The sequence below is a fragment of the Heterodontus francisci genome, chromosome 13 (assembly GCF_036365525.1).
Source record: "Heterodontus francisci isolate sHetFra1 chromosome 13, sHetFra1.hap1, whole genome shotgun sequence".
Classification (NCBI taxonomy): domain Eukaryota; kingdom Metazoa; phylum Chordata; class Chondrichthyes; order Heterodontiformes; family Heterodontidae; genus Heterodontus; species Heterodontus francisci.
In genome coordinates, this window is record NC_090383.1 from 21319158 (window position 1) to 21346508 (window position 27351).

Sequence of the window (27351 nt, forward strand, 5' to 3'; positions counted from 1 at the left end):
TTATATTACACCTTATATCCGTCATTTGACCTCCCTGCCTGTGCCATCTCACTGACAAAGGATGAGGCGAGCTATCACAGAGATGGAGAGATTCTTTGCGATCTTGTTTCCCTGGTATGGGACAGCTAAGCTGGCCAGGGAGTCTATTAACATGGCCTCTGTCCTAGAGAAGGTGGCCAACGACACCTCCGAAGCTCTGGTTAAGATAAATGCCGAAATGGTAGCCACTCGAACGGTGGCCCTTCAGAATCGAATGGCCCTAGATTTTATCCTTGCAGAAAAGGGGGGTACATGTGCCTTGATAGGGCCCGAATGCTGCACCTACATTCCGGATAGTTCCGAAGAGATCTCTAATCTGGCGGAGCACATCCAAAAGGTGATAAAATCAAACTACCCCCAACTCCCACCTTATGGGGTTGGGCGACCGGGTGGTTGGGCTCAAAAGGGACCTCAATGGTACAGGGTTTGATCTTTTTTGTTACAATCATAATTTTGTATTTTACGTTTTTGCTTATTAAGTGCTGTTGTAAACAAGTAACTGAAACCCCTGCCAAGCTTATGCCCTTACAGAGCTCCCACCGTCCCCTCTTGTGGCACAAGTGGGCAATGTATTAAGCGCAACCCCTTCGGGTGTTGAAGGCTGTTTCTAGACAAGTAGAGACCATTAAAGGCAGCTAGGTGGGATTGATGGAATGATTCTTAAAGAAGTTTGAAGAATCAAAGTGGGGACTGTGGGGACGGATCAAAAGTAAGCTAATCAGCTAACAAACTAACTGGAGTTGTGGAGCCAATTTATAAAAAACAAGCAGAAGCTAACAGGACAGCTGCAGATAGCTTAATAGTAGCCTATTGTTTAATAATCAGCCTAACAGTTCAAGGTGGGGGGATGTGAAACTACTGAAATAAAATGCAAGAATAAAATGCTGGGACAAATGAACCAATCATGCACTGATAATAGAAGTCTGCAAACCACTCAGGAACAAGGAGGGGTGGGGGGGGGGGGGGGGGGGGTTACTAGTTTTGTTTGAATAACTATAAGAAAGGCTTGCTGTAGTGAGCACATGTTCTTTTGTTTTGTTCTTTTGCATGTTCTTTCGTTTTGCTTTTTGTTCCTTTTGTATCCTTGCAATGTAACAACCACGTACTACAATAAAGTTTCTAAAAGTTACAGTCGGACTTCGTCTCTCTTTGTAACTGATGGGATCCAACAGCTGGGTGCCAACAGTGAAGGGATTACTCAAATGATCCTGGTCAATCAGTGGAGCAGGAGATCAGTAAATACAATGAGGGTCCACCAGAGAGGCAGCTTCACCAAGGAGTCAAGGGTCCAGAACAGAGCAGGGTATCGGGAACTGATAGTTTGTTGTACTTGGATTCAGGATGTCCTGGTCAGTTTCATGTTAATTCCATGGGTACCACTTAAATTGACCAATCAGTTTAAAAAGCTAAACTTCAATCTCAGGATGTGGGCGTCACTGGCTAGACTGGTATTTATTACCCATCCCGTAATTGCCTGTGAAGCTAATGGCGTTTCTGCAGTTTCATACATAGGCCAGACTAGCAGGTTTCCTTCTCTTAAGGACATGACTGAAGCAGTTACATTTTTATGACAATCCAATAGTTTCATAGTCACTTTATTTCAAGATTTTTTAAAAAACGTAATTCAAATGCTCAAACTGCCATGGTGAGATTTGAATCCCTATTCTCTGAATTACTAGTCCAGTTACATAATCACATTACCATACTCATCTTATGTTATGACAAAATTGGAAATGTCCACACGAATGGGTACCACAACTTGCATATATATAGGGCTTTTAACATAGTAAAACAGCCCAAGATGCTTCACAGGAGTGTAAATCATACAAAGATTGACACTAAGCCAAAGGAGGAGTTATTAGAACAGGCAGCCAAAAGTTTGATCAATGAAATAGGTTTTAAGGAGCATCTTAAAAGATAGATGGAGAGGTTTAGGGAGAGTGTTCCAGGGCTTAGGGCCTAACGACCCAGCTACTAATGTGGGATGCAAGAAGTGGGAAATGCCAAGAGGCCAGAATTGCAAGACTGCAGAGATCTCAAATGGTTGTAAGGCTGGAGATGGTTATAGAGATGGGGAGGGGTGAGGCCATGGAGGAATTTGAACACAAGTTGAGAATTTTTTAATCGAGGCATCAGTGGACTAAGAGCCATTGTAAGTTAGCGAGAACACGGGGTAATGGGTGAACAGGAGTTGGTGCGAGTTCAGATATGGGCAGCAGAGTTTTGGCTGAACTGAAGTTTACAGAGGTTGGAAGGTTGGTCAGGAGAGCATTGGACTAGTCGAATCTGGAGGCCACAAAGGCATCAGGGGTTTCAGTAGCAGATGGGCTGAGGCAGGAGCGAAGACAGACAATATTACAGAGGTGGAAGAAGGCAGTCTTTGTGATGGAGAGGATATGGGTGTAGGACTGTGTTTGGTCAGCTTCAGTCTGAGTGAATGGTACCTCTTATCTGTTGACTGTGAGAGGTCAGAACTCAATGGGAGTGACATTTATTGCCCCCTGGACTTTGGGAAAACCAGCAACCCGATAAAACCGGATGGGTCCATGATGCTGCTGCCTTTCTGCGATACCATACTCGGGTCACTGTGTCCGGTCAAATTAGAAAAACTAAACTCAATGGCTCAATTCTCAAAAACCTCACTGACATATGAAATACTTTACCAAATTTACAATGCATACCGATTTCAAGCAATTCACAGATTGACATAGTCGTTGTACCAAAGCCCAAAATGTTTTAATGGACGTTACTCCAATCTGGTTATTGGACAGTAGCTGATGTCTGGTGTCTCAGAATACTGGGGCAAAGATAGACAGTGTACAAAAACTGACAGACCGAACAATTATTTTAATGTTATTTCAAAAAGGTTACAGAAAATTTGGCATGAAAAAGACTTGAAATATTTTTATCATTCCATTCCTAATTAAAACTAAGTGAAAACTTTTGTTTAAATAATAGTTAGCTGAAGGTGTGTTAGTACTGTTTAGTAGTCATCTTCTTTGCTGTAGCGTAGAAAAGTTTGTTGTCTCCAAAGTTCATAAAGTGTTATTGGAAGAGGGGCAGTGTGTTAGCAACACTGTGACTTGCCCTCAGCCTCGTCAGTCTCCTCTGTTAGATTAACTTTATTCGCATCAGTGTTCTCAGATTGATGGATGGAATCAGTGGCCAGAATATTCTCCACTAAAAACCGGGTTGCTTCGTCAATGTTTATGTTCTCCTGCAACCATTAGAAAAAAAAAAGTTTTATTAAACATTAATTCATTACAAGAAAACATCTATATATTATGATTTGCAAGACAACATACAAGAAAAATCAAAGAAATACTTATATTTATATAGCACCTTGCACGACTTCAGGATCCAAAACACCTCATAGCCAATTAAGTACTTTTGAAGTATAGTCACTGTTGTAGTGTAGGAAAAGCAGCAGTCAATTTGTGCACAGCAAGGTCCCACAAACAACAAAGTGATAATGACCAGATAAACCTATTTTATTTTTTAAACTGATGCTGTTTGAGGGATAAATGATGGCTGCGCCACCAGGGGGAACTCATTGTCTGGCTCAGTGGTGACAGTGCGACCCACTGAGCCATGGTTGACAAGGTGACCCATAAGAATCCTTCTTTTCCTCGCCCTTGGTCTTCTTCCTTCAATTTGTCTCTCTAACACCTCTTACAACATCCCACTTTCAATACCCCACTCACCCCACTGACTTGAGCAGGTGCCCAATCTAATTCATTTGTCTTTTCCTGCTAATTTCAATTAAACTAGGTATTTGTATCATTGCCGAAACCTACAATTAGCACAAAAAAATAATTCTGGGAAGGTAACTGCACGTTACCAGGCACAGCTTGAGGTATTAGGAATGATTTTGGAGCTGGGGGGGGGAGGGGGGGGGTTCAATTATGAGGACAGGTTGCATACACTTGGCTTTTATTCCCTTTGAGTTTAGGAGATTTCAGAGCTGATCTGATGAAGATGTTTAAAATGATAAAAGGACACAATAGGGTAGATACAGAGAAACTATTTCCTTTGGTGGGAGAATCTAGAACAAGGCAAAACAACCTTAAAATTAGAGCTAGAACATTCAAGAGTGAAATCAGGAAGCACACAAAAGGTAGTGGAAATCTGGAACTCTCTTCCCCCCCCCCCCCCACCCACTGAAAGGGTTAAGACTGAAATTAATAGCTTTTTGTGTGTAAGGGTACAAGGGATGTGGTACAATGGTGGGTAAATGGAGTTTAGATACAGTTGCAATCTGATTGAATGATTGAACAGGTTTGAAGGTTTGAATCATTACTTCCTGCTCTTATGATAAAACAGATCGGCATCATGCCTGTCATAGACCAAAACAACAACCAGTCTCCCGTATGCCCACTGCAAAACTCCAGAACTCAGTACATTATTAAAAGCCCCTTCACGAGTTGAAAGAGGCAGCTGCTGCTAACCTCCAGCCCATTTCTGGAAACTTCATACATTTAGGATGAAACTGTGAAACTCTACTTGGAAAGATAATTTCCTCTTCTGTTGCGCCTGCTCTTTATCTAACCTCATCACTGCCAATCCCACTGTCTGGACAGAACTCAAATATTCCAGGCACAGCTTCGCATTCTTGATTCTTGCATTACCCACTTTTAAGACATAAAATACGACTTTTGTAAAGACAGACACTCCAGAATGACAATGCACGTATTGCTGGTGGCTCCCTCTGGTCCTCGGACATCCTGTGTGCTCTCTCCCCTCTTTTCTTTCCAGAAATACCAGTAGGGTTTTCAGCCCTACTCTTTGAAACTCCTTTCTCAACCCTTTCTCCTTTAAAAACTGTCTTAAACCCCATCACTTCAACAAAACTTTATTTCACTCTCCAAATCACGTCCCCAACAAAGCTCAGCACCCCTCGGAAACTCTCCCCCATTGCTCAGCACCAGTAACTTCTCCAAATCAATCCATCCCAAAGCTGAGCACCGTCACGTTTCTGGATCCTTATTCTTCTTCTTTGGCCTCCTTGTCTCGAGAGACAATGGATACGCGCCTGGAGGTGGTCAGTGGTTTGTGAAGCAGCGCTTGGAGTGGCTACTAAGGCCAATTCTAGAGTGACAGGCTCTTCCACAGGTGCTGCAGATAAAACTGGTTGTCTGGGCTGTTACACAGTTGGCTCTTTCCTTGCGCTTCTGTCTTTTTTCCTGCCAATTGCTAAGTCTCTTTGACTCGCCACTCTTTAGCCCCGCCTTTATGGCTGTCCGCTAGCTCTGGCGATCGCTGGCAACTGACTCCCACGACTTGTGATCAATGTCACAGGACTTCATGCTGTGTTTGCAGATATCTTTAAAGCGGAGATATGCACGGTCGGTGGGTCTGATACCAGAGACGAGCTCGCTGTACAATGTGTCCTTGGGGATCCTGCCATCTTCCATGCGGCTCACATGGCCAAGCCATCTCCAGCGTCGCTGGCTCAGTAAGGTGTATATGCTGGGGATGTTGGCCGCCTCGAGGACTTCTGCATTGGAGATATGGTCCTGCCACCTGATGCCAAGGATTCTCTGGAGGCAGCGAAGATGGAATAAATAGAGACGTCGCTCTTGGCTGACGTACTTTGTCCAGGCCTCGCTGCCGTAGAGCAAGGTACTGAGGACACAGGCTTGAAACACTTAGGTTTTTGTGTTCCGTGTCAGTGTGCCATTTTCCCACACACTCTCGGCCAGTCTGGACACAGCAGCAGACGCCTTTCCCATGCGCTTGTTGATTTCTGCATCGAGACACGGGTTACTGATGATAGTTGAGCCTAGGTAGGTGAACTCTTGAACAACTTCCAGATAGCGGTCTCCAATATTGATGGATGGAGCATTTCTGACATCCTGTCCGATGATGTTCGTTTTCTTGAGGCTGATGGTTAGGCCAAAATCACTACCCTGCAAAAGTCAGCAGCCAGTCACCCCTCTGAATCTCACCTGCAACGCTCAGCTCCCAGTTGCCTCTCCAAATCACTCTTCTATCTTAGTGACCAGTCATTCCTCCAAATCTCACCCTACATTACCATAGCTTAGTACCTATTTCCTTATTTATTTCCATTATGAATAGGTTTGGAATATTTTTTGTTACATTAAAGGTGCAAAATAATTGCAGTTGCTTTTTTTTCTACATAAGTGGTTTCAAAAATGTAATAAGGCGAACACATTTCAGGCTCATGTAGTGAACTGGAGTAGAGCGGAGGCGAGCAGGGATGGTGATGAGATGAGTAGGGCTGGAGCGGAGGCAAGCAGGAGTGAAGTTGAAGTGAGCAGGATTGAGGAAATGCCTGATTATTTACCTGTAGCCGAGATCAACTTTGCAGCTTAGAAGGGACCATTGTTATAACATTAGGTTAATAGTGACAGGGCAACACCAGCAACAAAAAGATAGACTTGCATTTATATAGCACTTTTGACAACCTCAGGATGTCCCAAAGCACTTTAGAACAAAGAACAAAGAAAATTACAGCACAGGAACAGGCCCTTCGGCCCTCCAAGCCTGCGCCGATCCAGATCCTCTATCTAAATATGTCGCCTATTTTCTAAGGGTCTGTATCTCTTTACTTCCTGCCCATTCATGTATCTGTCTAGATACATCTTAAAAGACGCGATCATGCCCGCGTCTACCACCTCCGCTGGCAACGCGTTCCAGGCACCCACCACCCTCTGCGTAAAGAACTTTCCACGCATATCCCCCCTAAACTTTTCCCCTCTCACTTTGAACTCGTGACCCCTAGTAATTGAATCCCCCACTCTGGGAAAAAGCTTCTTGCTATCCACCCTGTCTATACCTCTCATGATTTTGTACACCTCAATCAGGTCCCCCCCTCAACCTCCGTCTTTCTAATGAAAATAATCCTAATCTACTCAACCTCTCTTCACAGCTAGCGCCCTCCATACCAGGCAACATCCTGGTGAACCTCCTCTGCACCCTCTCCAAAGCATCTACATCCTTTTGGTAATGTGGCGACCAGAACTGTACGCAGTATTCCAAATGTGACCGAACCAAAGTCTTATACAACTGTAACATGACCTGCCAACTCTTGTACTCAATACCCCGTCCGATGAAGGAAAGCATGCCGTATGCCTTCTTGACCACTCTATTGACCTGCGTTGCCACCTTCAGGGAACAATGGACCTGAACACCCAAATCTCTCTGTACATCAATTTTCCCCAGGACTTTTCCATTTATTGTAGAGTTCACTCTTGAATTGGATCTTCCAAAATGCATCACCTCGCATTTGCCCGGATTGAACTCCATCTGCCATTTCTCTGCCCAACTCTCCAATCTATCTATATTCTGCTGTATTCTCTGACAGTCCCCTTCACTATCTGCTACTCCACCAATCTTAGTGTCGTCTGCAAACTTGCTAATCAGACCACCTATACTTTCCTCCAAATCATTTATGTATATCACAAACAGTGGTCCCAGCACGGATCCCTGTGGAACACCACTGGTCACACGTCTCCATTTTGAGAAACTCCCTTCCACTGCTACTCTCTGTCTCCTGTTGCCCAGCCAGTTCTTTATCCATCTAGCTAGTACACCCTGGACCCCATGCAAACTTCACTTTCTCCATCAACCTACCACGGGGAACCTTATCAAACGCCTTACTGAAGTCCATGTATATGACATCTACAGCCCTTCCCTCATCAATCAACTTTGTCACTTCCCCAAAGAATTCTATTAAGTTGGTAAGACATGATCTTCCCTGCACAAAACCATGATGCCTATCACTGATAAGCCCATTTTCTTCCAAATGGAAATAGATCCTATCCCTCAGTATCTTCTCCAGCAGCTTCCCTAACACTGACATCAGGCTCACCAGTCTATAATTACCTGGATTATCCCTGCTACCCTTTTTAAACAAGGGGACAACATTAGCAATTCTCCAGTCCTCCGGGACCTTACCCGTGTTTAAGGATGCTGCAAAGATATCTGTTAAGGCCCCAGCTATTTCCCCTCTCACTTCCCTCAGTAACCTGGGATAGATCCCATCAGGACCTGGGGACTTGTCCACCTTAATGCCTTTTAGAATACCCAACACTTCCTCCCTCCTTATGCCGATTTGACCTAGAGTAATCAAACATCTGTTCCTAACCTCAACATCCGTCATGTCCCTCTCCTTGGTGAATACCGATGCAAAGTACTCGTTTGGAATCTCACCCATTTTCTCTGACTCCACGCATAATTTTCCTCCGTTGTCCTTGAGTGGGCCAATCCTTTCTCTAGTTACCCTCTTGCTCCTTATATATGAATACAGCCAATGAAGTACTTTTGAAGTGTAAACACTGTTGTAATTTAGGAAACACACCAGCCAATTTGAGCACAGCAAGGTCCCATAGTAATAAAATGGAGGGGTAAGCCATGATAGTCATTACGGAGATGTGACTGCAAGACGGTCAGGACTGGGAACTAAATATACCAGGTTATAAGATCTACAGGACAGATAGGGAAAATGGTAGAGGGGGAAGAATTACCTTAATGATTGAGGATGAAATCACTTCAATGACAAGACAGGATAAACAAGCAGTTAAAACTTTATGGGTAGAATTAAATAACAGAAAAAGATTGAAGAATGCAGTGAGAATTGTGTACAGGCTCCCTGGTAATGGCTGTGAAGTGGTAGCTTGTATAAATGCTGAGATTAGACAAGCATGTAGCAAAGGCAGCATGGTTTCAATGGGGGATTTTAACTTTCATATAGATTACGATAAGCAGATCAGCACATATAACAAAGGTTGTGAATTTCTTGTGTGTCCAGGACAGTTTTCTGAAATAGTATATCCTAGAACCAACAGGAAGGCAATGAGTAATGAGCTATATTTAGTTAATAGCTTAGCTGTGCATTAACGTTTATCCTATAGCAATCATAATATGATCAAGTTCAATCTAGTGTTTGAAAGGGCGAAACGTGAACTAGCTACTAAGATTATAGATGTAATTAAGTCCGACTCCAATGGGATGAGCCAGAGTGTCCGCAGTAAACTGGACTAATCTGTTAATGGATAAAATGACAGAAGATCAGTGGGAGGCATTCAAAAAAGAATTTAATGTGATACAGAACCAGTTTATACCCCTGAAGAACCAAAACTCTATTTGCCAAAAAAGACAGCAATGGAAAACTAATAAAGGTGAAAGACAATATAGAACTAAAATAAAAAGCTTTCAAAAATGCAAAAAATAGCACGGATCCTGATGAATGGGACAGAAACAAAAGAGCAGTAAAGGGTGACAAAGTAAATAATGAGCTACAAAAAGTATGAAAAGAAACTTGCAAGGGATATCAAAACCAACACAAAAAATTACAATTATACTAGGGAAAAGAGGGTAATCAGGAGAATGTGGGCCCTTGAAAACTGGTAATGGTGACGTTGTCAATGAAAATCAGGAAATGGTGGATATGCTGAATAATTACGGTAGAGGAAAAGGTCAGCATGCCAGACATCCCAAGGAAACTATTATTGAACGAGGGACAGGAACTCAACAAAATTAATGTAAGCAAGATAACAGTAATGGAGAAATTAGTGAAACTGAAGAGCAACAAAGTTCCCAGAACCATATAGCTTCCATCCTCGGGTTTTAAAAGGAGAGAACGTTGCAGATGCCCCAACTATAATCTTCCAAAATTCTCCCAATTCAGGAACCGTTCCTTTAGATTGGAAAATTGCATGCGTCAGAGGAAACTATGGAATTATTAACCAGTTAGCCCAACATCCGTTATTGGGAGATTGTTAGAGGCTATAATTAAGGATAGGGGGACAGAAAATGTTAAATATGCAAATATTTTCAGCTGATCTCAGAGAGCCAGCATAGATTTGTAAAACAAACGTCATGCCTGACGAATTGAATTTTTTGAAGAGCTGACAAAAGCAGTGGACAGGGGAATACCTACGGATGTTATTTATATGAACTTCCAGAAGGTGTCTAAAAAGCCCCTCATAAGAGGTTGTTAGCTAAAGTTGAAGCTCTTGAAATTGAAGGTAAATTAACCCAAATAGGAAATGATTGAACAGTAGTGTCAGAGAATAGGGATAATGGACAGGGACTCTAACTGGCAGGATTTTACTAGTGGTGTCTTGCAAGGATCAGCGTTGGGGCCTCAACTATTCACTGCATTTATTAATGACTTAGATGATGGCAAACATGCCGATGACACAAAGATAGGCGGTATTGGAAGCAGTGCAGATGGAAGCATAAAATTACAAAAGGATATTGATAGATTAAGTGAATGGGCAAAACTGTGGCAATTGGGTTTCAAAGCAAATGTGAGGTCATCTACTTTGGAGCTAAAAAAAAAAGAACAGGGTGCCTTCTAAATGGTGAAAAGCTAGAAACAGTGAAGTCCAAAGAAACTTGGGGTTCCAGGTACAGAGGTCATTAAAATGTCACAAACAGTACAGGAAATAATCAAAAAAGTTAATGGAACGCTGACCTTTATATCTAGAGCAGTAGAACACAAGGGGTAGAAGTCATGCCCCAGCTACACAAAACCCTGATTAAACCACATGTGGAATACTGTGAGCAGTTCTGAGCACCACACTTTAGGAAGAATATGTTGGTCTGGGCCTTGGAGGGAGTGCAATGTCGATTTATTAGAATGATACCTGGACTTCAAGGGTTAAGCTATGAGGAGAGTTTAAACAAACTAGGGTTGTATTCCCTGGAATTTAGTAGATTAAGGGGTGATTTTCAAGATATTAAGGGGAACAAAATAGGGTACGTAAGAAATAGGAGGAGTAGGCCATTCAGCCCTTCAAGTCCACTCTGCCATCTGATCTTCTACTTCAACACCATTTGCCTGCACTATCCCCATATCCCTTGATGTTTTTAATATGTAGAAATCTATCAATCTGTCTTGAATATACTCAACAACTGAGCCTCCAGAACCCTCTAGGGCAGAGAATTCCAAAGATTCACAACCCGCTGAGTGATGAAATTCCTCCTCATCTCAATCCTAAATGGCCTCCCTTTATTCTGAGACTGTGTCCCCCAGTTCTAGACTCCCCAGCCAGGGGAAACATCCTTCTTGCAACTACCCTGGCGAGCCCTGTAAGAATTTTGTATGTTTGAATGAGATCATCTCTCATTCTTCTAAACTTCAAAGAATAAAGGCCCAGTCTATTTAATCTTTCCTTATAGGACACTACCTCCATCCTAGGAATTAGTTTGGTAAACCTTTGTTGCACTCTCTCTATGGCAAGTATATCTTTCCTTTGGTAAGGAGACCAAAACTGCACACATTACTCCAGGTGCGGTCTCATCAAGGCTCTATATAATTGCAGTGAGACAATCTTTACTCCTATACTCAAATCCTCTTGTAATAAAGGCTAACATACTATTTGCCTTCTTAATTGCTTGCTGTACCTGCACGTTAGCCTTCAATGACTCATGAACAAGGACATGCAAGTCCCTGTGAGGTTCAACACTTCCCAGCCTCTCACCATTTAAGAAATTCTCTGTATTGCCATTTTTCCTACCAAAGTGGATAACCTCACATTTCTCCATATTATATTCCATCTGCCAAATTTTTGCCCACTCGCTTAACTTCTCCAAATACCCTTGAAGCGTCTTTGCATCCTCCTCACAACTCACACTTCCACTTCGTTTTGTGATAGATTGGGAGAAACTATTTCTGTTAGTTGGTGAGTCTAGGACTAGGGGGCATAGGCAAAAAATTAGAGCCAGACCTTCCAGGAGTAAAATTAGGAAACTCTTCATGCAAAGCGAGTAGACGTTTGGAACTCTCTTCCGCAAGCGATAACTGCTGTTAGATCCATTGTTAATTTTAAAACGAGATTGATATATTTTAGTTAGCCAATAGCATTAAGGGATATGGGGCAAAGGCAGATTCATGGAGTTAGGTCACAGATCAACTGTGATCCTGTTGAATAGCGGAACAGGTTCAAGGGCCATACATCTGTTCCTATGTTCCTAAATAACCAGATTATCTGTTTTTAGTGCTAGTTGAGGGATAAATTTTAGCAAAACACCAGGATAATTCTGCTGTGCTTCTTCGAAATCATGCCTTCGGGTCATTCACATCCACCTGAGAGAGATGTTTAATGACTTATTCGAAAGTCGCCACCTCCAATAGTGAAGCATTCCCCTTGTGCTCTAGGAGCATCAAGTCTCCAATCATGAACACACAAGCTTCCATTTCAGAGGAAGGAGTGCTACCTCTGAGCTGTGCCTGACACCTGGTCAGAAAGCAGCCCAACCTGTTGGAATGGTGGCTTTCCTGCTGCAGTGCCCCAGGCAGTTGGCTAATCGTCACTAACCTTAGCGGAGGTTTGAAACCATGCTATGAAACCATTGTCCTCGCAGTAGCGGTCCATCATCGCTGGGCTATTCTCCAAACCATCCCATTGCTGATCACATTTGTTTGCCAAGAGCACAGCAGGGATTGGCTTCCCATTGGGCAGCTTCACTTTACTGTCCAAGTCATTTTTCCATTTCACAACAGCATCAAATGTCGAGTGTCTGGACACATCAAAAACAATGAAAGCTCCGACAGCTTCTTTATAATATACCCTCGTCATGTTGCCAAATCGTTCTTGACCTGCGGCAGCCAAAAAATAGCCAAAAGTAAACATAATAAATTCCACAAATAATGAAAGTTTTGATTTATTTTTTTAGTTAACAGAATGTGCATCATAGAAACAGACCATTTGGCCCAATTGGTTCATGTTGATTTTTATGCTGCACATGAGCCTCCTCCCACCTTACTTCATCTAACCCTATCAACGTATTCTCCTATTAATTTCTCCCTCATGTACTTATTTAGCTTCCCCTTAAATGCATCTATACTATTATTCTTGGGATTTGGGTGACATTGGCAAGGTGCCATTTATTGGTCCTTCCTAGCTGCCCTGAGAAGCTGGTGGTGGGTCTTGAACCGTTGTAGTCAGTGTGGTGTGTTGGACATCCTGGAGAGTTGCATGTTGGACAACTTGAGAGTTAAAGGTTAATAATTGAACGTCCTTGTATCTTGGAACAATAGGCTTTGCAGTGCCATGAGAAAAAAGCATAGTTTAATTTCTGCTCCAAATGTCTGAGTATTACCTCCGAGAAATGCTAGTGCAACAGAATAAGTGACTGGAATGGCATCTAATCTAATAAACAAAGGTAGAGGGATCCATTAACTATAGTATAGAAAGTTAACGGTTAATAAAACTATGACTCAAAGTATTTTCCCACAGTTAAGTCAGGAAGTCCGGTTTGAGAAAAGTAGCTTCAAAGTAAACAACTACGACTATTTACATGAATGGACCGTTTCCAAATGATTCAGGATCAGATACAATGTGAGACCTTGACTATGACAAATACCTTTCATGTCGGCAAAATACAGTGTATAAAGGAACATGGTTTCAACAGATCTACAGAGGGCTTGAAAGACAGAACTAGAGGCTGAAAGCCACTCTGAGTCTAGTTGGGCCAATCACCTACACTAGATATCAATAAAGTCTGTTTCGTATACTCCACCATCAAGTATCGTGTGCTTACTGGAAACATATCATTGTGAATCATAATATTTTTTCCCTTCGAATATTTATCAACTTCTCTTTTCAGTGTTACTCATCAGTCTGCTTCCACCCTCCTTTCAAACAGGGCATTCCAGATCTCAACAACTCACTGTATAAAAAAAATGTTTCCTCATGTTGCCTCTGGTTCTTTTGTCAATCATCTTCTGGTTACAGAATCACAGAACTGTTACAGCGCAGGAGTCCTTTCGGCCCATCGTGTCTGCACTGGCTCTCCGAATGAGTAATTCGCCTCGTGCCACTCTTCCACCTTCTCCCCATAACCCTGCACATTCTTCCTTTTCACATAACAGTCTAATTCCCCTTTGAATGAGTCAATTGAACCTGTCTTCACCACACTCTCAGACAGCGCATTCCAGACCTTAACCACTCGCTGCTTCTCTTACCAAGTACTTTAAATCTGTGCCCTCTCGTTCTCAATCCTTTCACGAGTGGGAACAGTTTCTCTCTCTACTCTGTCCAGAGCCCTCATGATTTTGAATACCTCTATCAAATCTCCTCTCAGCCTTCATTTCTCCACGGAAAACATTCCTAACTTCTCCAATTTGTCTTCATAACTGAAGTTTCTCATCCCTGGAACCATTCCCATGAATCTTTACTGTACTCTCTCCAATGCCCTCACATCTTTCCTAAAGTGAGGCACCCAGAACTGGACACAATACACCAGCTGAGGTCGAACTAGTGTCTTTTACATTTTCAACATAACTTCCTTGCTCTTCTACTCTATGCCCCCATTAATAAAGCTCGGGATACTGTATGCTACAATGTTATATATGTTGCATATCTATGTTATACTATGTTACTGATCCTTCTGCCACTGGAATAGTTTCTCCTAATTTATTCTATTAAAATCCTTCATGATTTTGAACACCTCTGCCAAATCTCCTGTGAACCTTCTCTGTGGTAAGGAGAATAACTCCAACTTCTCCAGTCTCTCCATATAAAATTAAGTCCCTCATCCCTGGTAAATCGCCTCTGCACTCTCTCCAAGGCTTTGACATCCTTCCTAACGTGGTACTCGAAATTGTACACAATGCTCCAACTGAGGCCTAACCAGTGGTTTATAAAAGTTTAGCATAATTTCCTTGCTTTTTCACTCTAGGCTCTAGGAATAAAGCCAAGGATCCCATATGCTTTTTTAACTGCCTTCTCAACTTGTCCTGCCACCATAGACACATACACCCCCAGGTCTCTCTATCCTGGCACTATTTATTTCACACTGCCGCTCATCATTCGTCCTCCCAAAACGTTTCACTTCACATTTCTCGGTGTTAAGTTTCATTTGCCATGTGTCTTCCCATTTCACCAGTCTATGTTCTCCTGCAATTTGTTAATACCCTTCTCATTGTTTACTACATTTTCAAGTTTCATATCATCTGCAAACTCCCATGGCAGGACAGATCCAGCAGAGGCGGCAACACAGTGGTATACAGTCGGGAGGGAGCTGCCCTAGAAGTCCTCAACATCGATTCCAGTCCCCATGAAGTCTCGTGGCATCAGGTCAAACATGGACAAGGAAACCTCCTGCTCCTCCCTCAGCTGATAAATCAGTACTGCTCCATGTTGAACACCACTTGGAGGAAGTACTAATGATGGCAAGGGTAAGGAATGTACTCTTTACGGGGGGGGGGGGCACTTCAATGTGGCTCGGTAGCACCACTACTGACTGAGCTGGCCGAATCCTACATGACATAGCTGCTAGGCTGGGTCTGCAGCAGGTGTTGAGGGAACCAACAACCAACAAGTGGGAAAAATATACTTGACCTCGTCTTTGTCAATCCACCTGCCGCAGATGCATCTCTCCACGACAGTATTGGTAGGAGTGACCACCGCACAGTCCTTGTGGAGACAAAGTCCTGTCTTCACATTGAGGATACCCTCTATCGTGTTGTGTTGCACTATCACCGTGCTAAAAGGAATAGATTTCGAACAGATCTAGCAATGCAAAACTGGGCATCCATGAGGCACTGTGGGCCATCAGCAGCAGCAAAATTGTACTCAACCACAATCTCTAACCTCATGGCCCGGCATATCCCCTACTCTACCATTACCATCAAGCCGGAGGACCAACCCTGGTTCAATGAAGAGTGCAGGAGGGCATGCCAGGAGCAGTACCAGGCATACCTCAAAATGAGGTGTCAACCTGGTGAAACTACAACCCAGGACTACTTGCGTGCCAAACAACGTAAGCAGCATGCGACAGACAGAGCTAAGCGATCCCATAATCAATGGATCAGATCAAAGCTCTGCAGTCCTGCCACATCCAGTCGTGAACGGTGGTGGACAATTAAACAACTAACTGGAGGAGGTAGCTCTACAAATATCCCCATCCTCAATGATGGGGGAAGACCAACACATCACTGCAAAAGATAAGGCTGAAGCATGTGCAACAATCTCCAGCCAGAAGTGCCGAGTTGATGATCCAACTCGGCCTCCTCCTTAAGTCCCCAGCATCACAGATGCCAGACTTCAGCCAATTCAATTCACTCCGCGTGAAATCAAGAAACCACTGAAGGCACTGGATACGGCAAAGGCTATGGGCCCTGACAACATTCCGGCAATAGTACTGAAGACCTGTGCTCCAGAACTTGCCGTGACCCTGGCCAAGCTGTTCCAGTACAGTTACAACACTGGCATCTACCCGGCAATGTGGAAAATTGCCCAGTTATGTCCTGTACACAAAAATCAGGACAAGTCCAACCCGGCCAATTACCACCCACCAGTCTACTCTCAATCATCAGTAAAGTGATGGAAGGCGTCATCAACAGTGCTATCAAGCCGCATTTGCTTAGCAATAACCTGCTCACCGATGCTCTGGGATCTGCCAATGACATCCGGCTCCAGGGCCACTCAGCTCCTGACCTCATTACAGCCTTGGTTCAAACATGGACAAAAGAGCTGAACTCAAGAGGTGAGATGAGAGCGACTGCCCTTGACATCAAGGCAGCATTTTACCGAGTATGGCATCAAGGAGCCCTAGCAAAACTGGAGTCAATGGGAATCAGGGGGAAAACCCTCTGCTGGTTTGAGTCATACCTAGCGCAAAGAAAGATGCTTGTGTTTGTTGGAGGTCAATCATCTCAGCTCCAGAACATCACTGCAGGAGTTCCTCAGGGTAGTGCCATAGGCCTAATCAACTTCAGCTGCTTCAATGACCTTCCTTCAATCATAAGGTCAGAAGTGGGGAATGTTCAGCACCGTTTGTGACTCCTCAGTTACTGAAGCAGCCCATATCCAGATGCAGCAAGACCTGGACAATATCCAGACTTGGGCTGATAAGTAATGAGGAACATTCACGCCCCACAAGTCCCAGGCAATGACCATTTCAAACAAGAGAGAATCTAACCATCTCCCCTTGACATTCAATGGCATTAGGATCACTGAATCCCCCACTATCAACATCCGAGGGGCTACCATTGACCAGAAACTGAACTGGAGTAGCCATATAAATACCATAGCTACAAGAGCAGGTCAGAGGCTGGGAATCCTGCGGCGAGTAACTCACCTCCTGCCTCCCCAAAACCTGTCCACCATCTACAAGGCACAAGTCAGGAGTGTGATGGAATACTCTCCATTTGCCTGGACGGGTGCAACTCCAACACTCAAGAAGCTCAACACCATCCAGGACAAAGCAGCCCACTTGATTGGCACCCCATCCACAACATTCACTCCCACCACCACTGGACGCACAGCGGCAGTTTGTACCATCTACAAGATGCGCTGCAGCGATGCACCAAGGCTCCTTGGACAGCACCTTCCAAACCCGCGACCTCTACCACCTAGAAGGACAAGGGCAGCAGATGGATGGGAACACCACCACCTGCAAGTTCCCCAAACCACACACCATCCTGACGTTCTTTAACTGTCGTTGGGTCAAAATCCTGGAACTCCCTTCCTAACAGCACTGTGGGTGTACCTACCCTACATGGACTGCAGCGGTTCAAGAGGGCAGCTCACCACCACTTATACAATTAGGGATGGGCAATAAATGCTAGCCTAGCCAGTGACGCCCATCTCCCAGGAACAAATTAAAAATGGTCACATAATTGCTCTAAACGCCTTCCAGCCCCACCAGTGGCAGACCTGTATCCTCCAGTACTGTACCCGACATTATACAGTGACAAACCTGTTGTAAGATACCCGAGTTGTGCATATGTATATATGTAGGATTAAGATTGTTTAATCTAATATGATTAAGGTTTTTGCATTCTTTTTAACATATGGGTAGCTTGTGGGTTTGTACTGTAGCTAGAAAAAAAGAAATAGTCCATTCCCATCCTAGGATTGTTTAGGACTTGACATATCCGGATACAATTTGTCTAACTGATTAGCTTGTGCTGAGGTGGAGGATATATGGTTCATGTTGCTGACTTTTTGTTGCAAAAATATGAAATAAAATAAACAAAATAGTTTTGATATAAGGAAACAGACAATAGGAATAAGATGACTAGATACTGCTTAAATGTCAAAAAGATTGACCTTCTACAAGTTTTGTTGGAAGTACCTCATTTCTGGGAATCTTGATCACATTTCCACTTGACATGCCATACTGAATCATCTAGGACAGTGCGCATGACTAGCGGTCTATAAGATCTTGAGCTTTCCTTTACAATTTGTAGAGAGTCAGGATCAAAAGTCAAAGGGAAACCAAGAAATTATAAACCCAGAAGTTAACCTAACATCTATTTTTGGAAATTACTAGAGCCTATAATTAAGGATAGGGTCACCGAACACCTTGAAAATTTTCAGCTGATCGGAGAGAGACAGCATGGATTTGTAAAGGGTAGGTCATACCTGACGAATCTGATTGAACCTTTTGAAGAGGTGACTGAAATAGCAGACAGGGGAATGTCTATGTATGTTATTTATATCGACTTCCAGAAGGCGTCGATAAAGTCTCTTGTAAGAGACCGTTGGCCAAAGTTGGAATTGAAAGCAAATTATTAACCTGTTTAGGAAATTGGCCGAGTGACAGGAGATAGAGAGTACGAATATGGGCGAGTACTCCAATTAGCAGGATGTGACTAGTGATGTCCCACAAGGGTCTGTTTTGGGGACACAACTATCCACCATATTTATTAACGACATGGATATAGATACAGCGCCATGTATCCAAGTTTACTGATGACACCAAAATAAGTAATGGAACAATGGGCCGCCTTTAAAGAGAAGCGAGTTCAAGTACAGTCAAGATACATTCCTATGAGGGGAAAAGAAGAGTAAACAAATGCAGCGCTCCCTGGATGATGAAAGAAAATAAGATGAAGCTGAAAAAGAGTACCTCTGACAGATATAAAAGCAAAATACTGCGGATGCTGGAAATCGGAGATAAAAACAAAGTGCTGGAAATACTCAGCAGGTCTGGCAGCATCTGTGATGAAAGGTCACAAGCCTGAAATGTTAACTCTGTTTCTCTCTCCACAGATGCTGCCAGACCTGCTGAGTATTTCCAGCACTTTCTGTACATATGACAGCTGTCAGGTGGATAATACAATTGAGAACCAGGCTGAATATAGAAGGTTCAGAGAGGAAATGAAAAAAATAAAAAGAAGTCAAGAGAGTATGAGATGAGACTGGCAGCCAACCAAAGATAAAATACAAAAGTCTTCAAGGCATATGAATAGTAAAAAGGTGGCAAAAGGAGGGGTGGGACCAGTTAGGGACCTAAAAGAGGATTCATGCATGGAGGCAGGGGGCATGGCTGAGGTACTAAGTGGCTACTTTGCATCTGTTTTTACCAAGGAGGATGCTACCCATGTCATAGTGAAACAGGAGATAGCTGAGACATTGAATGAGCTAAAATTTGATAAACAGGAAGTATTAGATAGGCTGGTTGTACTTAAAGTTGATAAGTCACCAGGGCTGGATGAGATGTATCCAAGGACATTGAGGGAAAAAGAAAAAAGAGTGGAAATTGCAGAGGCACTGTCCATAATCTTCCAATCCTTCTTAGATACAGGTATGGTACCAGCAGACTGGAGAATTGCAAATGTTACATCCTTGTTCAAAAAGGCCCAGCAACCACAGGCCAGTCAGTTTAACCTTGGTGGTGGGAAAGCTTTCAGAAATCATAAAGCATGACAAAATTAACAGTCACTTAAGAACATAAGAAATAGGAGCAGGAGGTGGTTATTCGGCCCTTCGAGCCTGTTCCACCATTCAATAAGATTGTGGCTGATCTGATGGTGGCATTAACACCACTTCCCTGTCAGCCCCTCCATAATCCTTGACTCAGTCTTGAATATATTCAATGACCCAGCCTCCACTGCTTTCTGGGAAAGAGAATTCCAAAAGATTAAACTGAAAGAAGAAATTCCTCTTCATCTCTATCTTGGAGGGGAGATCCCTTATTTTGATACTGTGCCCCTTAGTTCTAGATTCCCCCACGAGGGGAAACATCCTCTCAGTATCTACCCTGTCAAGCCCCCTCAGAATCTTGTATGTTTCAATAAGATCATCTCTCATTCTTAGAATACAGAATGTTTACGGTACAGAAAGAAGCTGCTTGGCCCATCGTATCTGCGCCGGCCGAACAATGAGCCACCCAGGCTAATCCCACTTTCCAGCATTTAGTCGGTAGCCCTGCAGGTTACAGCACTTGAGGTGCATATCCAAACTCCTTTTGAATGAGTTGAGGGTTTCTGCCTCTACTACCCTTTCAGACAGTGAGTTTCAGATCCCTACATCTGCTGGGTGAAAAAACTTTCCCTCATCTCCCCTCTAATCTTTCTACCAATCACTTTCAATCTACGCCTTGTCACTGACCTCTCTGCTAAGGTAAATAGGCCCTTCACATGCACTCTATCCAGGCCCCCCACAATTTTATACATCTCAATCGTTCTCCCCTCAGCCTCCTCTGTTCCAAAGAGAACCACCCCAGCCTATCCAATCTTTCCTCATAGATGCATTTTTCCAGTCCTGGCAACATTCTCGTAAATCTCCTTTGTACCCTCTCTAGTGCAATTACATCCTTTTTGTAATGAGATGACTAGAACTGAACACAGTACTCTTCTAAACTCAAAGTATAGGCCCAACTAGCTCAACCTTTCTTCATAAGACAACCCCTTCATCCCAGGAATCAGCCTATTGAATGTTCTCTGACTGCTTCCAATGTGATTATATCCCTTAAGCAAGGAGACCAAAACTGTACACAGTACTCTAGATGTGGTCTCACCAATGCCTTGTAACCAGACTTCCCTACTGTTATACTTCATCCCTCTTGCAATAAGTGCCAATATTTGCCTTCCTAATTACTTGCTGTACCTGCATGCTAACGTTTTGTGATTCATGTACAAAGACACCCAGATAACCTATCTATATCTCTTTGCAGACAGTCCGTCCTCCTCAACTTGCTTTTCTACCTATCTTTGTACCAGAAGCAAATTTGGCTACAATACACTTGATTTCTTCATCCAAATCATTAATATAGATTGTAAATAGTTGAGGCACCAGCACTGATCCCGACGGCACTCCACTAGTTACCATTTGCCAACCTGAAATTGCCCATTTCTCTGTTTCCTAGAGTTTCCTAATGTTAGTTAGCCAATCCTCTATCCATGCTAATATATTACCCCCAACACCATGAGTTTTTGTCTTGTGTAGTAACCCTTTATGTGGCACCTCATCAAATGCATTTTGGAAATCCAAATACACTATATCTACTAGCTCCCCTTTATCCACCCCGCTTGTTACATCTTCTTGGACAAATGTGGATTAATTAAGGAAAGCCAGCATGGATTTGTTAAGGACAAATCATGTTTAATTAACTTGCTCGAGCTTTTTTGAGAACAGAGGTTGATAAGGATAATGCGTTTGAAAAGTGGTATACCTGGACTTCCAAAAGGCATTTGATTAAGTGCCACATAACAGGCTTGTCAGCAAAGTCAGGGCACATGGAATAAAAGGCACTGTAGCAGCATGGATACAAAATTGGCTGGGTGATAGGAAACAGAGTAGTTGTGACTGTTGTTTTTAGGACTGGAGGAAGGTATGTAATGGGGTTCCCCAGGGATCACTATTAGACCACTGCTTTTCTTTAATATATATTAATGACCTAGACTTGGGTGTATAAGGCACAATTTCAAAATTTGCAGATGACACAAAACTTGGACTGCAAGGAAAATAGCGATTAACTTCAAGAGGACATAGGAACTTCAAGGTGGAATAGGCAGACAAGTGGCAGATGAAATTTAATGCAGAGAAGTGTGAAGTGATTTATTTTGATAGGAAGAATGAACAGAAGCAATATAAAATAAAGGGTACAATTCTAATGGGGGTATAGAAGCAGAGACATCTGGGAATTTACATGCAGTGAAGGTAACAGGGCAGGTTGAGAAAGTGGTCAATAAACCATATGGAACCCTGAGCTTTACAAATAGGGGCACAGAGTACAAATGCAAGGAAGTTATGATAAACCTGTATAAAACACTGGTTCAGCTTCAACTGGAGTATTGCATCCAGTTCTGGGCACCATACTTTAAGGAGGATGTGAAGGCGTTAATCGAGGGTACAGAAAAGATTCACAAGAATGGTTCTAGAAATGAGGAATTTCAGCTATGTTGATAGACTGGAGAAGCTGGGGCTGTTCTGCTTGAAGAGAAGATTAAGAGAAAATTTGATAAAAGTGTTCAAAATCATGAGAGGTCTGGACAGAGTAGACAGGGAAAAACTGTTCCTGTTGGCGGAAGGATCAAGAACAAGAGGACACCGACTTATGGTGATTGGCAAAAGCAGTGATATAAGGAAAATCTTTTGTTTTTTTTTTAAACACAGAGTGGTTAGGATCTGGAATGTACTGCCTGAGTGTGTGATGGAGGCAGATTCAATCGTGGCTTTCAAAAGGGAATTGGATAATTATCTGAAGAGAAAAAGTTGCAAGGCTACGCGGAAAAAGCGCGTGAGTGGGACTAGGCGAGTTGCATTTCCAGATAACCAGCATGGCCATGACAGGCTAAATGGCCTCTTACTGTGCTGTAACCATTCTATGATAAGTGTCATGGTAATCAGTGTAGATAGAAGCACAAAACTACAAAAGAGATATTAGTAAAGTGAATGGACAAAACTGTGGCAAATAAATTTCAATATAGGTAAGTGTGAGGTCATCCACTTTGGATCTGAAAAAAATAGATCAGAGTATTTTCTAAATGGTGAAAAGCTAGCAGTAGTGGAGGTCTAAAGAGGCTTAGGGGTCCATGTGCATGGATCGTTAAAATGAGATGAACAGGTACAGAAAATAATCAAAAAAGCTCATGGAATGCTGACCTTTTTATATAGAGGACTAAAATACACGGAGATAGAAGTTATGCTACAGCTATAGAAAGCCCTCGTTAGACCACACCTGGAATACTGTGTTCAGCTTAGGCACCGCATCTTAGGAAGGATATACTGGCCCTGGAGGGAGTAGAGTAGATTAACCAGTAGGATACCTGGCTTCCAAGCAATAAATGACACAGACTAGGGTCAAGGGATGATTTGATCGATGTTTTCAAGATATTAAGGGAAACTTTTTATGCTTGTTGAGCTGTCTAGGGTGAGGGGACATAACCTAAAGGTTACAGCCAGGTCTTTTAGAAGTGAAGTCAGATAACACTTCTACACACAAAGGGTGGCAGAAGTTTAGAAGTCTCTCCCTCAAATGCCAGTTGATGCTAGGTCAATGGTTAATTTTAAATCTGAGATTGCTAGATTTTTGTTAACCAAAGGTATTAAGGGATACAGGGCAAAGGTGGGTATATGGAGTTAGGTCACAGATCAACCATGATCTCATTGAGTGATTGGACAGGCTAGAGGGGCTAAATGGCCTACTCCTGTTCCTATGTTCCAATGAAAGGATCAGTGGAAGTTACATCTCTACTCAGAGGGGAAACAGGGTATAATTTTTCTGTAACAAAAACAAGAAATGCTGGATTCACTCAGCAGGTCTGGCAGCATCTGTGGAAAGAGAAGCAGAGTTAACGTTTCGGATCAGTGACCCTTCTTCGGAACTGACAAATATTAGAAAAGTCACAGATTATAAACAAGTGAGGTGGGGGTTGGGCAAGAGATAACAAAGGAGAAGGTGCAGATTGGACCAGGCCACATAGCTGACCAAAAGGTCACGGAGCAAAGGCAAACAATATGTTAATGGTGTGTTGAAAGACAAAGCATTAGTACAGATTAGGTGTGAATATACTGAATATTGAACATCAGCAAGTGCAAACCTGAAGAAAAACAACCTGAAAAAAACAGTGGGTGAGCAAACTGAACAAACTAAGATGAACTGAAATAAATACAAAAAAAGATTGTAAAAAATGTAAAAAGGAATGCCAAAAAAAAAAGGAAGAAAAAATAACTAAAAATGACTAAAAATGAAAGTAAAGTGGGGGGCTGTCATGCTCTGAAATTATTGAACTCAATGTTCAGACCGGCAGGCTGTAGTGTGCCTAATCGGTAGATGAGATGCTGTTCCTCGAGCTTGCGTTGATGTTCACTGGAACACTGCAGCAATCCCAGGACAGAGATGTGAGCATGAGAGCAGGGGGGAGTGTTGAAATGGCAAGCAACCGGAAGCTCAGGGTCCTGCTTGCGGACTGAGCGGAGATGTTCCGCAAAGCGGTCACCCAGTCTGCGCTTGGTCTCCCCAATGTAGAGGAGACCACACTGTGAGCAGCGAATACAGTATACTACATTGAAAGAAGTACAAGTAAATCGCTGCTTCACCTGAAAGGAGTGTTTGGGGCCTGGGATAGTGAGGAGAGAGGAGGTAAAGGGACAGGTATTACACCTCCTGCGATTGCAAGGGAAGGTGCCCTGGGATGGGGACGAGGTGGTGGGGGTAATGGAGGAGTGGACCAGGGTGTCGCGGAGGGAACGATCCCTTCGGAATGCTGACAGGGGAAGGGAGGGGAAGATGCGACTGGTAGTGGCATCACGCTGGAGGTGGCGAAAATGGCGGAGGATGATCCTTTGGATATGGAGGCTGGTGGGATGAAAAGTGAGGACAAGGGGAACCCTGTCACGGTTCTGGGAGGGAGGGGAAGGGGTGAGGGTAGAGGTGCGGGGAATGGGTCGGACACGGTTGAGGGCCCTGTCAACCACAGTGGGGGGAAATCCTCGGTTGAGGAAAAAGGAGGTCATATCAGAAGCACCGTCATGGAAGGTAGCATCATCAGAGCAGATGCGTCGGAGACGGAGAAACTGGGAGAATGGAATGGAGTCCTTACAGGAGGTAGGGTGTGAAGAAGTGTAGTCGAGGTAGCTGTGGGAGTCAGTGGGCTTATAATGGATATTGGTAGACAACCTATCCCCAGAGATGGAGACAGAGAAGTCGAGGAAGGGAAGGGAAGTGTCAGAGATGGACCATGTAAAGGTGAGAGAAGGGTGGAAATTGGAAGCAAAGTTGATAAAGTTTTCTAGTTCGGGGCGGGAGCAGGAAACGGCACCGATACAGTCATCAATGTACCGGAAAAAGAGTTGGGGGAGGGGGCCTGAGTAGGACTGGAACAAAGAATGCTCGACATATCCCACAAAAAGACAGGCATAACTAGGACCCATGCGGGTACCCATAGCGACACCTTTTACTTGAAGGAAATGCATGGAGTTGAAGGAGAAGTTGTTCAATGTGAGAACAAGTTCAGCCAGGCGGAGGAGGGTGTTGGTGGATGGGGACTGGTTGGGCCTCTGTTCCAGGAAGAAGCGGAGAGCCCTCAAACCATCCTGGTGGGGGATGGAGGTGTAGAGCGATTGGACGTCCAACGTATAATTTTTCTGTATATCTACTGCCTAGAGACATAGCGTGCATCAAAGGCTTGATCGAACAAAATAAAGGATTAAGTTGCAACTTATATTTGGTGTCAGATTCAAACTGAAGCAGGTCACTGTAATGACCAAACCAGACAAGACATATGTGACAGTGATAACCCACACAGAAGGTTTAGTGAATGGATAAATGGATGACATTAAATGCAGCAAGGCGTTTATTAGGACATGCAGCTCACTTTCATGCGCAGATGAAGGAAAATAGTTGTGTTAAAAGAGAAAAGTGCAGAATGAGGTGGCATATAGCTAACAAATGGAAAATATATCAGTATTGCTGGTTGAGTCACAACTGGCAGCTATCACTGCTACAGCCCAATGGTTACTGAGGTGGCAGGCAATACAGGAGTGGAAATATTACAATCAGAGAACAGGGGATTGAAACAGCAGTTAAAAAATGTTAAAAGGAGCCTGGCATCAGCTTATGACCCAGCCAATGAACTCAGTGATCACAGGCGATGCAAATTAAAAATTGATGAATTTAAGAGTATTGAAGATCTCTTGCCTCTGACCGTGGAACAGCAGCTGTTTAAAACAGTGAGAGATCATGTGAATGGTCAGGTAGAGAAGATATTGTTCTTTGCATTGCAGAGAAAGGACGGAAGCTAATGTGTTATGCTGCTTCCTTTTGTGTGGGAGAACTACAAATGTTATGGCCAAAGTATGGTCACATATGGAAAAATTCTCCTTGGAGAATAAGGCAGTTTGGAACTCAGTAAAATCTGAAATAAAAAAATATTCAGCATCTGTGGAGAGAACACTAGAGTTTCAGGTCGATGATCTTTCGATGTAACAGGTTTTAATTAAGTACAGAGACAGGGAAAGGGAGAAGGTAGGTGGAAAAAAAACAGAGAAGGCCTGTGATAGGTTGGAAGGCAGGGGTGATTAAATGACAAAAGGGATAATGGTGCAAGGCAAAAAGAGATGGCAATGGGACAAGTAAAGAAATAAGAGATGGATCCAGAGGAAATATAAAATGGGAAAAGCAGAATCATCAACAGCTGACATCCAAAAATAAAATGGGAGCTGAGGTTATGATGTGAAATTGTTCAACCCAATGTTGAGTCCAGAAGGCTGTAAAGTGCCTAAATGAAAGATGAAGAGCTGTTCATCGAGCTTACGTTGAGTTTCATTGGAACAGTAAAGAAGGTCGAGGACAGAGAGGTCAGAAAGGGAGTGGGGCAGAGAATTAAAATGACAGGTTGGGTAAAATCAGTTGGAACGAGGTGGGCCAGCTGTAATCAATGGCTGTTACTGCCTACGAGTGTGATACATTTGGGTGGTACTAACAGACAAGATGGACACCAAGCATGGCCAGTTCACGGAAGTGACGCCATTATGACATCACATCATTAGCATATTATACAAATACATTTAAATGAGGATTTTTTTAAAAAGAGAGAGAGAATGAGTAGGCACAGTAAGAATTAGAGGCACGAGAGAAGAAAATTCAGAGAATGAAAGATAAGACTGTTGACCATTTAAAGTTTCTGTAAAAAGGATCATCTAGAAACTGAGGATGATCAGGGCCAATACTACCTTTTGCAACAAAGGGTGTAAAGCAATTCTATAGAAATTCCTTTTTTAGAAATGCAAAGAGTAAAAACTGTTTGAGGAAGAGAAAGACCACAAAAAATAAAATCAGAGATTGAAATTGTAATGAGAAAACAGGATTGAAGTAAGAGACTATCTTTTGTGTTGCATGTAGTCACAGCTGGGAGCCGGGGAAGAAACTCCACCGGTGAGCTGGATGGCGACCATGAGCACAACGTCAGATTGGAGGACGCCGACATCAAGGAGGCTGTGCAGACTGTGGGCTGGCCCGCTCGCCAGGGTTGCGACCCCCACCAGACGCCTCCCCCCTTCCCCCCCCCCCCCCTCACCTTCACCACCTTCCCAGCTCACCCCCCGCACCCCCTCCCCAGCTCACCCCCCTCGCACCCGCTTCCCCCGGCATCCACCGCAC

At 43.3% G+C, this 27351-nt stretch overlaps 1 protein-coding gene across 1 annotated transcript in view; it reads right to left on the reverse strand.

Annotated features, from left to right (window-relative positions):
• Positions 1-2866: 2866 nt before the first annotated feature.
• rab32a (RAB32a, member RAS oncogene family) overlaps positions 2867-27351 on the reverse strand; it is a 43250-nt gene continuing 18765 nt past the window's right edge. Inside the window, exons 2-3 of the mRNA XM_068045755.1 lie at positions 12330-12610; positions 2867-3256 (exon numbers count right to left, since the gene is read on the reverse strand). Of these exons, the coding sequence (XP_067901856.1) occupies positions 3107-3256; positions 12330-12610 (431 nt within the window). The 3' untranslated portion in view covers positions 2867-3106. The remainder of the gene's footprint in view (positions 3257-12329; positions 12611-27351) is intronic.